Below are 17148 nucleotides of genomic sequence, written 5' to 3' on the forward strand. Positions count from 1 at the left end.
ATTTTAAGGCCACTTGGGCCACCTAATGAGTTCCAGGCAATGCTGGACTGCAGTAGAAGACCGTACCCCCTAAAACAGATAAACAAACAAAAAAGCCCAAGAGTCCTTAAATAGGTTGAGCACACTTACTTATTTATAACTTTTCATCCATTATTGTCCCTGGGCAAGTTCAGTGGTTACTAGCCTAACTACACCTGGACTGCATGTCTAGTCAGTACTGTTTAAACATATGAAGATGTATGGTTTTATTGTTTTTACCTACATAGAATGCTGATCCTTGGGAGCCAGAACATCCCTTCTGCCTGTTTTAAGATGTATGTGGTGTGTGGTGGCTGTCAGGGTGACCTCATGTCTGGGCGTTCCTTTTGCAGATGATACAGTCCCTCAAGGCACTGATTGAAAACGCAGATGCTGTGTATGAGAAGATTGTGCACTGTCAGAAGGCAGGTGAGTGAAAGTTTCTTTAAAACAAAGTTAATACTGTCATCTGTTTGCCTCAAAATTAAGTCTTCCTTTTGATACTCTGTCAAGAAGAAAATAAGACAATTATTATTTGTCCATGGCTAAAGAAAACACTAATTCAGTGGTTCTCAACTCCAGTTAATGGATTTACCTGGATACATTAACATTGGTCTGAAGCATTGGCTAGGAGATTCATAACTATTAAAAATCTGCAGATGATCCAAGCATGGTGGTTTACATTTGTAATCCCAGGATTGCATTGCATTTGGGATTCCAGGGTAGGATAGTGAATGTAAGGCCAATCTGCACTACAGAGTGGGGCCTTGTCTCCAAAACAAGATCTGCAGGCATTTCTAGCATGAGGCTGTGACTGAGAGTCTGCATTAACCTCTTCCCAGTTCTGTTGGATGCAGACATCCTGCCACTCACCTGTGGTCTCTATTGTGAGAGGGACTGGAGCAAAGGGATGGGCTTATCAAGGAGGACAGTCCCTTTACAGCTCCTTACTGTGTTCATTTCCAGATGTGGTAGGAGGTGGGCAACATCAAAACTTAGCTATACATTCTTTCCACTTTCACTCCATGATAAAGCTTTAAAAATTAAAAGTTTGAGCCCTTATAAATCAGGGACCATCTGTAGATATTTGTTGCTATAGTGATTTTTTTAAACTATCTTATATTGTAATAAAAAATACAGTGTTTTCAGTTTTTCAATCTCAAGTATCAGATTGGTTCTAACATGAATATTTCAAGTTTTAAATAAGGATGACTTTGCTTCTGAGATTTCTTTAAAATAAACAGATTTTTACAATTGCTGGCCTTTTTGTTTATTTGGTTTTTTTTGTTTTTTGTTTTTGTTTTTTGTTTTGTTTTGTTTTCTTGAGACAGGTTTCTCTGTGTAACAGCCCTGGTTGTCCTGGAGCTCACTCTGTAGACCAGGCTGGCCTCAAACTCACAGAGGTCCTCCTGCCTCTGCTTCCCAAGTGCTGGGATTTTTATAGTGGCATGCACCACTATACCTGACTTAATTGCTGTGCTTTTTAAAAAGTTACTTTTTCCATAAATGAATTAAAGTAGGTTGTAAATGAAGGCATGTGTGAAACTTTTTGGTATTCCCTGAATGAATATTAGACGAATCAACAAACTCCCAAAAGTCATCGTCGTTGTCGTCTCCTCCTCCTCCTCCTCCTCCTCCTCCTCTTTGTCCTCGCCCTCCTCCTCTTCTTCCTCGTCCTCCTCCTCCTCCTCTTCCTCTTTCTTCTTCTTCTTTTTCTTCTTCTTCTGTAAAGTACTGTTAGCAAAATTATGTTTTTATTTCTAGTCCTTTCCAAGCTAGCTCTCCGTACAGTATCCATCCAAATGCCATTTTGTCATTATCCTACAGGGAGTTATGCATGAGATTGCCAGGGTGTCTGGATGCAAATCTGATCCCCGCAGTATACAACAAGGCCATCACCCAAGTTCCTACCATTTTGCCAGTAGTATAGAAGACTCATCATACTCCATCTGCTCCTACACTTCATAAATATTTTTGAACTTCTACATGCATAAGGCTCTTAGTAGCTCTTGCATACCAAAATGTGGAAAATAAGTGAGCCTAGTTTTATCCTTCTGGAATCTTCAAATCATGCAGAATATTTGAAAATATTCATGACCAAAATGTTGAGTTGAAGTGATGCAGAGCCATTGGTGTTTTGATCCTTTCAAGGCTAAACAGCTGTATGCAGAGAATTTTAAAAGGCAGAATTGAATGGAGCAAGTTGCAATATGGTGGAGCTTGTGAAAGCTTGAGGAAGTAGTACCTGGTGCACAGGCTGCCCTTCGCCTTGCCTTTCCCTGCATATCCAAGCCCATCACATTTCATGAGTTCTCCCTGTAGTCAGACTCTGCATGCTCCCCTGCCAGCTCATAGTACTTTTGAAGTTACCCAGTGTTGTCTGAAGACCTTTCATGATTCCAGGGCTTCTACTTTGACCCTTCAATTCACTTGTTTTCTGCAGTTGATAGACTTCAGTTATTGTGCATTTTATTAATGCATTGCAGGTTCTGAACAGGATAGCTTCCTACAGCATCAACACTGTATATTGTTACACTCTGTATCTTACCCAAGACATCTGTTCTAGTATTCTGTGCAGAGTGTGGCTTGAATGTTAACTAGCAAAATGTGATCTGACTTTTATTAAGTATTCTGTTAAGCACATGTACAAGTATTTTGAATTTTGTTGAATTTTAAACGGGAAGTATTTATTAATTCAGCTATTTGATTATGTCAGTTTTGCAAATTCCCTGGTTGATGAAATTTGCTGATGTCTTCTATAATGGGTTTTTGTTTTTCAGCTTGGTTTTGGAAACAGAATGCTTGGGCTACTAAGCAGAGTGTCGAACACCAGGGATTGATCTAGTGATGGGTAGAGAATGGCTGCTCTGTTAGGCTCCAGGTGCCCTGGGCATAAAGACATTACGAGACCAGCCAAGATTATCTTTTGGTTACCTTTGCTATGGATGCAGAAATACTTAGACCCCTGATCTTTCATTTCTCATGCTTACAGTTATTGTAAGGGCATACAATCATTAGTCATATAAAGACTTGTTAATTTGTATTGAGTTCAAAAGACATCTGTATAAGATTTTGCTTTAGAAGTAATTCTTAATGTTTACAGAACTTCGGTCTTGGAAAGGAAGGTATAGGTTACCAAAATAAGAAAAAACTGAGAAGTTTTTCTAGCTTTTAAACACAAATTTATACTCATATTAAATAACATTTCATTTAAACAGTTCAGTGGAAATAGGAATTTTGACCAGTGTGACCCAGTGAGCCGAGGCTTGGGCTCCCTGAGCTTTAACAGATTTCGAGGGAGAGAAGCGTTATCTTGGGTGTTGAGTAGAGAGGGAGTTGGGCAGGCAAGGTTACCTCTCTAGTAAAGACTGCCAACCATGATGGGCAGGCAATCTGTAGCCCCAGGGAGACAGAGCCTTGCAGGGCAGGAGAGCAAGGCCTGGGAACAGCACAGATGAGTGGCAAGGCTTCTGCAGTTTATTCTTTCAGGAGAAGCTGCTAGCAGAGAGAAGTATGGGGGTAGGAGGTAAGGAAAATTTTAATAAGGAAGCTCTATTCCTAGGAATATGTAGCACTCAATGAAGTGTAAGATGTTAAAAGACATACACAACACACAATTAAAATAAAAAAGACAAGCAGAATTAGGAAATGGAAACCATGACATGAGAAAGGATAGGATACTTGTCTGAGGAAGAGGGCAGATCCTTTTTTGTTTGTTTGTTTTGTTTTGTTTTTTTTGTTTGTTTGTTTGTTTTTCGAGACAGGGCTTCTCTGTGTAGCCCTGGCTGTCCTGGAACTTACTCTGTAGACCAGGCTGGCCTCAAACTCAGAAATTTGCCTGCCTCTGCCTCCCAAGTGCTGGGACTAAAGGCGTGGTAGATCCTTTTCTGACACAGCAGAACAATGTGGCTTTTAGAGAAAGGCTAAAACCCAGAGGAGAGTATTGCACAGGGAAGCCCTGCCTGGGGGAACATGACGTGAAAGGGGAAAAGGGAGCTTGGTGTGGGTATCCCTTCAGTCAGGGCTCAACAGTGCCAGCTGAAGCTGCAGACTGGGTCATGCAAGGTGGTGCAGGAGGCAGTGTCTGAACACCATATGAGTAAGACCAAGATATAATAAACGACAGGGCTGTTCAGGTGAATAACGTAGTCGGAAACACAGGAACTGAGCAGGAACCTGCAGAGGAAGAGGCATCTAAAAAGTATTTTTAAAACATTGTAAACACTGCCAAATTCTTAAAAAAACAAAAACCACTCCCTGTCGTCCCTACCTTTCCGTGGCCAGCGTGTAGCCTTGCTTTGCCTTTTCTCATCACGGCATTGAGTTGCTTCATGACCATCAGGAAAATGAACTCGAAGGAAACGCGTGCTTTTAGCAGGTGGTTGTAAGTGGGAAATTGTCTCTGGAGGAAATCAGTTGTGTACTTTCTGATAAGAATTAACACCTTTGTTTAATTTCCACTCCCTCTTGAAACCTCATTAAAACAACCACAGGGCCTTTTTCTTTTCTTCAAAATCCATAAAGACAAAGAGAACAGGAACAGCAAAATCTGAGAAATGAAAGAGCTGAACAAGTGGCAGTGGCCAAATAAGTGATAATTGCTTATCTGCAGCCTCCGGAGCTGCCAGAAGCTTCGTGGTGGTCCTGGCTGAGGGCTGGGGGTGGGGTGAGGTATGAGAGAAGCAATCTCATTCACACTGCAGACCACCTGCATGGAAGAGGAGTGCCCTGCTGGCAGGGACCTAGTAAGGTGGGGAGAACTGAGAACTGACGGAAAGCTGGGTCTGGAAGCAGTCAGAACTGAATCCTCACAGTGGCAGAGTCAAGACCAGCAGTCTCCTTCTTCAGACCGAGAATTCAGAGCAGTCTAGTCAGTGACTTAGAGATATGAACAGAAGTACTAACGCAGGAAAACCAAAGTCAGCTGGAGGAGCTAACTGGGGCTTCAGGGGACGGAAACTGCTAACAAAGATTTGCCTCCAAACTGTTGGCAGAGTTCTGATCAAAGTAGCATAAGATCTGAAGGGGTTAAAAAAGAAAAAGAAATTAGAAGGTAGAACTGAGGCATTTCTGGAGTTGTGGCCAGCCCCAGTGAGTCTTAGGAACACATGGTCTACAGAACCCTTGGGTGAGCTGAGGCCTGAGGCTGCGCAAGGCTTGGCCCCTTGTCTCCAGGATTCTCTCAGGATGAGTGTCTCAGGGGTCCCGGTTCTTTCAGGATGACTGGGAACACTCAGAAATAAACCCAGCCGACCCAGCCGCCCTGTGTAGAAGCTCCAATAGGGCTTCCACATACACTCTGGGTACAACATTTCTAACTGAAGGGGTGTAAGTCCTCCAGAGAGTCAGGTTTTCATTACCCTTTCCCTCGCCTGTCCAGTCGTACTTTTTCTGAGTCCTATATAATAACTCTGCTATCTTAAATATGTGTTTCAGTTTTGTGCTTGACATACATCTGTAGCAAGACTCTGACTTAATAGAGTGATTTCACTCTATTCAAGCTTGGAGACGCCATTACCTGTGCATTAGCATTCCACGTGCTGTATGTGTGTGCCCTCTCCCCTGCTGTGACTGTTAATAATTGTATTGTATCTCCTTCTGGTCAGTTCTCATTCCTGCTCATTCCCACTAGTTTTCCCACCTTATATCTGTATACTGCTCTTACTGTGCCTGCTGCTTCTGCTCAGCTGAGCAGCTGCCATCTACCCTGTGACCAGACTGAGTAGATTTGCCTCACCTAAAGCAGACAAAGACCCAGCGCTCCTCTGTGGGGATAAGCAGAATGTCAGACAGACCTGCCTGCTCTGGGTTCAAGTCCAAAGCCTCTGTCTTCAGTTGCTTACTTCTTGGTGGCATACACCTTACCTGACACCTCACCCTGACAGCAGCTTAGGTGCAATGGCCTAAGATCAATTACATGAGCAGTCTTTTAGGATCAGCAACTTAAAAAGATTAGCAGACTGGAGAATCATTTCCTATAATGCTCCAGAATATGTAAATTCCAGAATATCTGCATGCATTTTGAGAGAAAGGGAATGGTTTCTGAACTGTTTACCTAACTTTGAAGGTGAGGTACACCCTTTTGAAGAAAAGACCTTAGGAGGCTATGTCAAACACTACCCAGACCTCTCTGGAAAACCTAATATGTATCTTCACCCCTGAAATTAGGTAAGTAATCATCAGTGGTCTCAAGGTCACCTTTCTCTTATACATTCAACAGAGCCTCTCCAAGACATGTGCCGAATGGCTAGCAATCATCAGTGAAAGCTTTGGGGGCTCAAGAGGTGGCGAGGCCAGTAGCATCCTTGCACTGTGCCAACTGCCTCTCTCTCACTTCCTTCATAAGGAAATAGAGGGGAAAGGATCACAAAGGTGACCCCTCATTCACAGCACAGAGTTCGCAAGCAGCTGGTTCACAACCTCCTGGCACATCTGCTTTACTCATCCCTGACATCACCCTTCAGTGTTTCAGAGGATGGTCAGAACCTCCTGGAGGTTCTGAAATGCTACCTATATACTGTTCAGCAATCCAACTATTGTGAGCACACTACAGGTTGAGAAGTCCTCTTTCTGGAAAAAGTAGAGCGGACCTTCTGGTGCATTCTTGGCCCTATGTCTGTCCCCTGTGCACTTCCCAGGGACAGAGTGATAGCTCAGAAACAGACATGGACTGGCTGGGTGACTAAGTAATAAGCAGGACACTGACTCTTTTTTGTATATACCTTTCACTGGTGACATTTTTCCTGTTCCACAAATGAAAGGGGAGGGAAGTTGCAGGGGCTCTCCTTTTCTGGTGTACATGCTTTGTTATCAGATTCCAGAGCTGTACTCTGTGGCTATATTGTCCTCTGCTTTTCCTTGGTAGTCACAGTCTCTGAGCACATTCCTTTAGTCCAAATAGCCACTTGGTGGTTTCCATAGGGACTGAGGATAGGCCCAGCTGCGGTCCTCCTTGACTTTCAGCTCCGCTGTCCACATAAAGAACTATGGTTGCTGTGTCTGCTATAACCACCTGCTGAAGCTAAGAGCTATAATTAAGTCCACAGACAAATCACTTTTCTCACACAAATACTAGAACATTTTTAAAATCCACATATAAGTATCATTATATCTAAGATAAATTAGCATAGATGATTTCTACGAGTTTTCTAGCTACCCAATGCCAATCTTTATAATGAAATCCTTATAATAGAACATAATAAATATAATATAAAATATTTTATATTTTATAAAATATATAATATAAAATTATATAAAATATATAAGGAATTATAACTACCGAAAGAATAGGACCCTTTCAGGGTTCATCATAAAGGTGTGCTGTCAATATATGTGAGCATGCTATTCTGACTAAAAAGAAATATTTGGTTAGGACACAGAAAAACTTGGATTTGAAACCTCAGGTTGACTACAGTGGTGGAACTTTAATTCAAGGCTAAAGCATGCAGGTTGGTTTTAGGACAGCACCCCAGTGTCTGATTCAGGAATCACACTGACCACGAGTCCCTAGCACTCCTTCCATCTGTCATCAGAGCTCACTAGCTCACCCCATTGTGTTCCACACTTGCAGTTATGAAGCCTCTGCTTCAGTTTCTGTCAGTGTCTTGAATACTGGAGGATGCATAGGCAGTGATCAACTAGTTGATCCATCCCTTTCCTGGTGTTCTGTTCCCAACAATGGAATGTGTCTACCTGAAGTGTCAGCTTAAACAGGCATTAGGTGTGAAATTCTAGTTCATTGTGTGCTGCACATGTTGTTCACAGTAGACGGGTTGAGTGGAAAGAGCTCTTGGATTGGGATGGAGGTCAGACCTGTGTAGGACAGGCTGTCATCCAAATGCAGAGCTGCTTGAATGGGAAGTCCTCTTCCGAAGAAGGGGCTGGAAAATGCAGGAAGAGCCTGTACAGAACAGTAAAACCCTCTGCCATCACATGCAGATGAGGCTGGGCTACAGGTGCAAGGCTTTCCACTGAGGTCTTAGGTTAGCAAATGTGGTTATTAGACACATTGAACAATTTCTGTGTGGCCCAAACTTACAATCTGAGGGTTAGGCTGATAGCATTTACTAGTAAATTACATATGGGCAGTAGGATAAAAAGAGGGGGTGGGAAGGAGTTGAGATTTTTGCTCCAGCCTTGAGAGATGGAGCTGCTTTTCACCAGTGTAGCAAACCAGGGCAGTGTGCATTTGAGAGGAAAGATCAGAGTTTGTTTGGGGTGAAGTTAAATGTGACTTGCCTGACTGACTTCGCAGTATAGAATTGAAAAGATAGGTCTAGGCTAGAAGTAATAAGTTTGGAAACCATAAGGTTGAGACTGTGGGACTGTCCAGCACTTCTGTGTCAGGAGACACAGAATAAGTACACACTTGAAGTACAGAAGGCTGTGTGGCCAAGTGAGTTGTGCTGGCCTACAGAAGGCATGAGGTGTGCCAAAGGGATGCTGGCTGCCCTCCATCAGGTCCAAGCTAATCAAGAGACCTCAGCACCCTTTACACAGACATGAGAGCTTGGAAAGACACCAGGGAAAAGTAACTCTCTCATAGCTGGCATGCGTGAGTTCAGACTTAGGAAAGCCACACGGAGATGTTCAGATTCGTAAATTACATGTATTGTGACTCAGCAGTTCTATTTTTTAGGATCTTTGTGCAGATATGATTATATATTTGGCAAAGTTTTCTTTGCAATGTTGAGAATAATCTAAATATTCAACAAGAAGGTCCTGCTAAAGTATATTTTACATCTGTATAATGAACATTAAGTATCATAATATATATTATATGCATATATAGATATGCATTCATATACTATATGCATGTATGAAAAATGTGCACATACTAATTTTATAAGTTATATCATTTACAGTATTTGTTTTAAAAGATGGGGCTGGGAGCGCAGAGCTGTGGTATCTCATCTCTGGAAGGTTCTGAGGTAACAGTTCAGCTGGAGGGGGCATGAAAACTGATGGAGAAAGGAGAGACACTTTCTGTGCATTGGCTTGTAGGCTTATGCTTTTTAACTTGTGTCATACCCTCTATCTAGAAGTTAATAAAACAGAAGAGAACTGCAGACAGGGCATGGTGGGATGCACTCTATCTGGTGTGGTTATTTATGTCAATAAATATATTTTTCAGTGCTTTAAAGCAGATCTAGGGTTTTGCTAATACTAGTATTCTACCTCAGCAGTGAAGGGAAAAGAGCGAGCAAGCCTCATCTCAGTAACTGTGGCGAGGTGGCCGCTGCGTCCTTCCATCCCTCTGTGCAGGCAGGACAGGAGGGGCCTCTTGCTGAGCTTAGCTCTTCTATTACCCAAATGAGTCACATGTATGTGCATGATCATTAAATTCCAAAAAAACATCAAGTTATGCAACTTCACTCACCTAGATTTACCCAGATGGAAAATGCTGGCGGAGGGAGAAAACTCATATAATTCATTCACAAATTGTACTGCTGTGGATTTGGCATCACACGGATCTTGCCATCCATCTGGTTTCAGGGCTATATTTAAGAGAGCTGGTTTATCTATTCTGTCTCATGTGGAATAGGATTTAACAGTTCAAAATCCATCTTAAAATAATTTGGCTTTTGTTAATGCCAAGATTGTTTTGGGAAGATGGCCAAGAAAAGGAGACTACAGCCCTGAGCCATTTGGGAAGTAACTAGGCATTCCCACACCTCCACAGGATGAAGATGAAATACCCCTGTGCTCTCTCTCTCTCTCTCTCTCTCTCACACACACACACACACACACACACACACACACACACACACACACACACACACACACACACCAGACCTCACCCAGGCTTGGCAGAGTACTTAATCGAGGCTGTGTATCTAAATGTACTGTGTGCACATTAGATAAAGAATCCAATCGGAGGACTGCAGTTTCACTTCAGGGCAGTGCATGGTGCCAAGGCATTTTTATTGCAGCTGAAGAGTTGCCCTCTACTTCTGTCCTAAGAGTGCCGTCATGTACATTTTATCTTCTAGGTAACAGCCCTATATACTGTATTTGGGGAATTGGAAATAAAGTTATGCAATCTAGTTAACTTTTGAGACCGTTTATAAATTGTAGTCTGATTTCACTTTCCATCTTTTGAAACATACAGATACTCTTGTGATTTTGTTTGATGGGAGAATCTTTTTAGAACAGACAGCAAAGTAAATTTTCAGCTAATAACTAATTATTAGTGTAGCTACAACATTTTTAATCAGGAGTTAATTGAATCCACAGGTATAGAACCCATGAAAGCAAAAACCTACTATACTTAACTTGGTTAACTTCAAATTAACTTTTAAGTAGTTTAAAAGGTAAAATAAAACTAATCTTTAAGTACATTGTTTTAAGATCAATGTACCTCATGAGTGTTGAAGTTTGGTATGTTGTATGCTGTATTTGATATCCTATATTTACAATTATAGAAGAAACCATAACCAGGATGTTTAAAAGGTCACCTGTGTTATATTTGATTATAAACACTGGCTCTGAGTCCAATGGGATGAGGAGACAATACTCTGATCTAGCTCTGCCTTCTTACACAGCAAGTTGCTTCTCTGTGCTTCTCTGTTAACTATGTGTGTACATGTGCATATGCTAGGCCTCACACTGAGAAGTGACTATGGGGCTTCCAGTGTTATTTGTACTGAGATGAAGCAGTAGACTTTCTCCTCGGTGTGCTCTAGTATAGTTGTGGATATTCGTGCTCTTGTTTCAGGCTGCTTTAATTAGATCATTTGAAAATTGTATACCCATTTATTAATTTGGAATAACATGATAGTCTACCAATGCTACCTTGACTTTTGTCATTAAATGTGAAGCTCCTAAAACATCCACTTAAAATATTTAATTTATAAAACATTTTGAAGTAATATTTGGATAATTATGTGAACAAATAACTTTGTGTATCAAAAATCTGAGCTGTTTGGATTTTAAGGAAATGACATGTAGAGAATCAATGAGTGGTTTGAGGTGAGCCTCAGTAAAACGCTTTCTGTGCAGCAGGGTAGCCTGAGTTTGGATCTGCAGAGCCCGTTTAAATGGTGTGTGTGGTAGGCTTTTGTAACCCCACTGCCCACTGCTGGTGATGAGGCAGAGGCATTCAGAGTTCCCTGATCAGTGTAGCCAGTCTGTGAGTTCCCTAAGGGACCTTGTCTCAAAAAATCAGGTGCAGACTGCCTGAAGAAAGACATAGTTTCAACCTCTGGTCTTTACACACAGGTGCACAGGAACTTGTACACTACATGTACACAAACCCACACTTACGTGTCCATGTATTCCCCCACACACACATTGGAAAAGCGTTTTCAAAAGTGTTCCTATATATAAAAATCTAATTGACATACTTTCATATGACCATATGACTGTATGTTTAAAAACTCTGCAGTTACAAACCTAAAGTTGAAGACCTCTATGGATTCCAGTATACACCAGTGACCTAACATGGTTCCTTCTCATGTGGTCTGTGATTTGGAACTGAATTAAACCCTTGGACATCACCTAACCAGGGATTTTCCATTTGTCCTTTCCTTAGTTCTCAATGTCATCACAATTAAAGTATTTAAGCAGGTTCTCTCCTTGGTTAATATCCCACAAGTAAAATGACCTACTGTTATTCCCTGAGAGCAATCTGTGTAGAGGAATCTAACTGCAGGGTTTGGAGGCATAGAGCAACCAAGGCTTTAAAACAGTCTGGGTTGTTGTTGTTATTTGTTTGTTTTGTTATTGTTGTGGTGGTGGTGGTGGTGGTGCTTTTAATCAAAAAGAGTAGCCATCAGGTTGGAGAGGTGCTCAGAGGTTGAAGAGCTAGTGCTGCTCTTCCAGAGGGCCTGAGCCTGTTTCCCAGGCACTGCTAATAACTGCAGCTCCAGGACAATCCAATGCCTTGGCCTCTTCAGACACTTGAGCGTACCCATGCACAGACACACACTTACATAGAATGGAAAAATATGTTTTGAAAGGAGCAACTGTGCCAGGTCTCTGTGTGAGGCTCTGACCATTTGCTGGCTCCTGGTCTTAGTGACCTCTAAGCATAGACTTGTGTCCCTGTGGCTTTGTTTGGGTCGTGTAATGTGTTCTCAGCCTTCAAGCTTTGATTCCTTTAAATGTGTATCTGTTCTGACTCTTGAATAATACAGCACATGGCCTTCAAGTCACCCTTTCACAGGACCACGCTCCTACTCAGTAAAATATTTAAAAAAAAGTATTAAGATTTTAGCTTCTTAACTCAGAATTAACTGCAACCCCTGACTTTATATGGGTGGCAGTATGTTGAAGAATTCTGGTCTCTTTACCAGTGCCTGTCTGCCTGCCTGCCTACTTGCCTATCTGTCTCTCTCTCTCTCTCTCTCTCTCTCTCTCTCTCTCTCTCTCTCTCTCTCTCTCTCTCTGTGTGTGTGTGTGTGTGTGTGTGTGTGTGTGTGTGTGTGTGTGTAGGACAGAGGACCACTTCAAGTACTGTTCTTCAGGTACCATTCACTTGACAGGGACTTTCATCGCCTGGGCTCACCAAATCTTCCAGGTTGTCTTGCTAGCTGGTCCGAGGGTCCCCCTGTCTCCAGCCCCTTTGTCCCCAGCATTGGGATTGTCAACAAGTGCTATCTCGGCTGGCTTTTCTACATGGGTTGTGGAAATAAGCTGCGGCCTTGTGCGTGTATAACAGTGCTGTGCTGATGGCAGCGTCTGCTCTGGTCTCTGCTACCTCTCTAACTGGTGTTCCCTGGTGCACTTTTCCCTTTAAAGGAAACATGAGGAGTTGTACTTTCAGTCACTTATGTCGTTTAGTTGAAACCAAATTAGTGTTTGGGATACAGACCAACAGGAAAAACATAATTATTTTGTTAAGAATTAACTCCCAGATAATGTGACAAGTTATATGTGCCTCTGAAATGTACAAAATGATAAATGTGTTGTGGAAGTGCATTTTGGAAGTAAAAAGATAGAAGGAGCCATGTCCCTGTCTGCCATTATTGTTGACCTGGTTTCTATTTCTGAACTGCAGGCTGCTTCTCACTGTGCAAACAGCAGCAGCAGCTGTCTGCCCCTCTCCAGACAGTGCTCTCTGAGGGTACAAAGGCTCCTGATGCTCTCACACGTGCTACAGAGCTCCTAATACTGAGTTTGCACATGACTATCACAGAGTAATTTTCTCAGGTTAAACAAAATTCTAGCTTTTAAACTATCTTGTTTTCTTATCTATAATCTTGAGAAAAGTACTTAAGCTTTGGAGCTGGATGGCCTCTGTTTCAGTTCCTAATGCTGCAGAGGAGCCAGGCCTCACAAGGGCCTCCTAGTGTGTGTCTTTTCTCCCTGCTGACAACTCAGATGGAGTGTCACCAGTGCTGCTGGGCTTCTTCCTGTCCCAGCAGGAGCTACTTTGGGGGTTCCTCTTCTTCCTGTCCTCTAAGACCTGTAAAGACTCCACTAAGCCAGCCTTATTAAAAACCTACCTGAGTGTGGGGGTAAGGGACTGCCACTCAGACACCTGTAACCGAGAGCCACAGGGAAAGAGCCATTCATAACTGCTGAGCATGAGTACAGAGAATGTGTGCATGCCAGACAGTAAGGATTACCTCTTGCCAGCTGACCAGGAGAGTGAGGCAAACTGAGAGACCCTGGCCCAGCCTGCCAGCAGTCATCACTGAGCTGTGCTATTCGCTCCCTGCTTATGTCGCAGGCTCTGGATGACCTGTGGTCTGCTGATGAGAGACAATCAATGATTCATGTGAGAAGGATTGGCTGTTACCTTGTATATGATTACTTAAAACCACAGGGTCACTTTCTTAGGTTTTCCAAAATGTAAATTTGTCTGATTTATTATTTTTAGTTTATTTTATGAGATTAAAATAATTTTAAATAACCTATTTTTGCAGTTTATCTTGTAAAGTTTTATATTGTGCCACATGGCTGTCTTATCTTCCATATGGCATGCCTTCTAGTACAAATATCCTACCTTGGTATGACACATACACATATTTTGGTGCTAATTTCAAACAAAGCCATTGTTATATATTTTTGTGTCACCGTTTTAATATTGTTACTGTCTTGGCTGTATGATGCCTAAAATCTTTGCCATTGTGTTCCCTAACAGAATTATGAAGAGTTATGCTGATTGCTTAAACACACGTTTCCAGTCTTAGTTTGCTGTTTATGTACCTAGAGATCTGTGGCCATTCATGCAAAGTAATCGGCATGTTTAAATAATGAGCTTTGCTACACTGTAGCATGACATGTCATCAAATTGCTTACCAGTGGTATGTCATCAATAAGTGTTATTTGCTGACCATATAATGTTTTAACTTCAACAATCAAGAATCACTCTCATTATCCAAAATGGTGTGATCCCCTGAGTTTTATATTATAGATCATTGTCTACTAATTGACAGAAATAGGAAAGTGCTCTTTAAAAACCCACATGGCAAAAAACTCCTCTTTTCTTCTTGAAGTAAGTGTTCCTCATTAGGTTTCATGTTAGAATCTTGTAAATAAGGGACAACATAGAGAACACTGTTCAAGATCACATAACAATCATGTCTGTGTAAAGTAGGCAGTGACTAGAAAGAAGTAGGTCCTACCTGCCCTCCTCACTTCCTGTTGCCCGTCATCTCTAGAGCTTCAAGTGTCCCTGAGCCTAGCCCTGTACACATCTCTAGCCTGATGTGGCTCCTTCCTCTCCTAGCCCAGCTGTCCTCCAAGAAAGCCCTAGTCCTGCCCTCTTACTTGAAGCCCTTCAAGGTGCTTGCTAAAAATGTCCCAGCATCTTAAACCATAGTCTCCTAGAGGGAGAAAGTCTACGTTTTAGGTGCACTGTGGGGCTGAGGTATGTAAGTTTTCAGGGAGGCCTCACTCTCAGAGCTCCATGCTCTGAGAGTATCTGGGTGGCTGCAGTTCCCTCTCCCCACCTGTCCCACAGCCACAGACTCGCCCCTCCCCCAGCCCACCTCTTCCTTCCTAGGCCCTTCTCTTTTCTAAAATTAAACAATGGGGAGTTTTAAAACATCTGGAGCAGGCTGGATGGCTTGGTCTTAATATTTGCTTTTCTGATTTTTACCAGCCACTGTAGAGCTCACTCTGTCTTTTAAACAGAATTATGTTTTATAATAGGAGAAGAACCCCTATTTTTAAGTTTCTTGGTAAGATAGGACTTTTTATTGGGGTAGTTCTTTGCAATAAATATTTGGAGATAGGAAGGAGGTTACTAAACACCCAACCCAAACAAGTCCTTTATGTCTACTAGAAGACTCCTTATGTCTTGCTAGAGTAATTCCTGTTATTACCAAGGTGGGGGGTAGGAGCAGGTACATATATGAGTGTGCATTATATATGGAGGCCAGAGGTCAACCCCAAGTTCCTCAGTTGCTAGTCACTTGTTTTTGAGATAGTGTCACTGGCCTGGAGCTCATTGAGTAGACAAGTGTGTCTAGCCAGCTAGTCCCAGAGAACCTCTTGTGTCTACTCCCCAGTTTGAGGATTGCAAGTCTATGACAGCACAGTTTCGTGCATGAGTTCTTGAGAACAAATGTGGTTCCTTATACTTGCACAACAAGCCATTTTCCAACCGAGCTGCCAGCCTTGCTGATCTTCTTTTTTTCTGAGTCTTGTTTTCCTTTAGTCTGTTAAAGAGAAAACTAGTAGAGTATGCAGCTCATTGCCTGAGCTCTTCACCATCACTGGAGAGGAGTGGGTTCAGTTAAGCCATTGGGATGCTCACAGGTGCCTTGTTAGCAAAGCAGAAGGTGAGTGAACAGCACAGCTGGTGAACTGGGCATTGGGGTCAATTTTTCTAGCTACTCTGAAGAGTAAGAATTAAGAGTTTAGATGACTGCCTCATGGATACTTTTAAATGTGGGAAAAACAGAAAAAAAATACTAAATTGGCAGCTTATTGTAGTTACCTTAAATGCGTCAGCTTTTTTAAAGTGTTTTTTATCTTACGTGTATGGATGTTTTCCTGCCTTTATGTCCATGTACTGTGTATATTCCTGGTGTTCTCCAAGGCCGGAGGCAGGTATTAGGTCCTATAGAAGTAGAGTAACAGATGGTTATGAGCCATCATGTGGATGCTGAGAATCAAACTCAGATCCTCTGATAGAGTGCAGTGCTCTTAGTGGCTAAATTGTCACTCCAGCCCTGTGTGTCAGTTTTTGATTAATGTTTAAAGACACTAAGAGACAAAGTTGTCAGTCACTGCAGAGAGTTGTTTTGAAATGGTATCATATAGGAAGGGGTTTAGAGGATAGAATACTCAACCAAAAAGTGAACATATATGAAATAGCACAGAAGTCGGGTTCAGTGGCATACACCTGCTATCTACCTATTCTGGGGACTCAGGTAGGAGGATTGCAGGCTCCAGGCAGTCCAGCATGGGAAACTTAGTGAGACCCTTAGTGAGGTGGTTCAGTAGATAAAGGAACTTGCCACTAACCCTTATAGCCTGAATTTGGTTTCAGGACATGCATGATGGAAGGAAAGAAAACCAACTAGAACACATTATCCTCTGAACACAGACATTACATATTGGGCCATTGCACTTCCATGTGCATGTGTGCATAAACTCACATACAATACATAAACATATAAATGTAAAGAAAATTTATTCTACTTTTAAAATAAGTAAATAATGAAACTTAAAATAGAGTTGATGATATATCTCATTGTTAGAATGTTTGCTTACTATACATGAGACCCTGACTTTAATCCCCATTACCATAAAAAAATAAAATAAATGCAAATCAGGAAATGCTTGCCATCCTTACAGTTACTGTATTACTATAAATGCAGTAAGTAGCAGATATGACTTCTCAGCATCTATCAGTAGGGCCTGGGCACATCCACACTGGCGCTGTTAGAAGCATGAATAACGGTTCTGCAGCACTCGAGGGTCAGATGCACTGTGCAGCGAAAGAAGAAAATGAGGTGCAGGGCAGTGTGCGCCGCATGGTGCTCCTGTGCTTGTGTGTGCATCCAGACAGTACAGTGAAAAGAGAGACCACACTAGTAAAGAGATAGGTCCCAGAGTGTGACGTCAGAGAGAGCAAGAGAGGTCAGCCTACCTGGGTACACCAGACAGCCTACCTGGGTACACCGGACAGCCTACCTGGGTACACCGGACAGCCTACCTGGGTACACCGGA

General features: G+C 42.2%; 1 protein-coding gene across 1 annotated transcript in view; it reads left to right on the forward strand.

Annotated features, from left to right (window-relative positions):
• The window catches only part of Plcl2 (phospholipase C like 2), a 183492-nt gene that overhangs the window by 144233 nt on the left and 22111 nt on the right, over positions 1 to 17148 (forward strand). Inside the window, exon 4 of the mRNA XM_031347833.1 lies at positions 372 to 447. Coding sequence (XP_031203693.1) covers positions 372 to 447 — 76 coding nt within the window. The remainder of the gene's footprint in view (positions 1 to 371; positions 448 to 17148) is intronic.

Source organism: Mastomys coucha, unplaced genomic scaffold (assembly GCF_008632895.1).
Source record: "Mastomys coucha isolate ucsf_1 unplaced genomic scaffold, UCSF_Mcou_1 pScaffold3, whole genome shotgun sequence".
Lineage (NCBI taxonomy): Eukaryota > Metazoa > Chordata > Mammalia > Rodentia > Muridae > Mastomys > Mastomys coucha.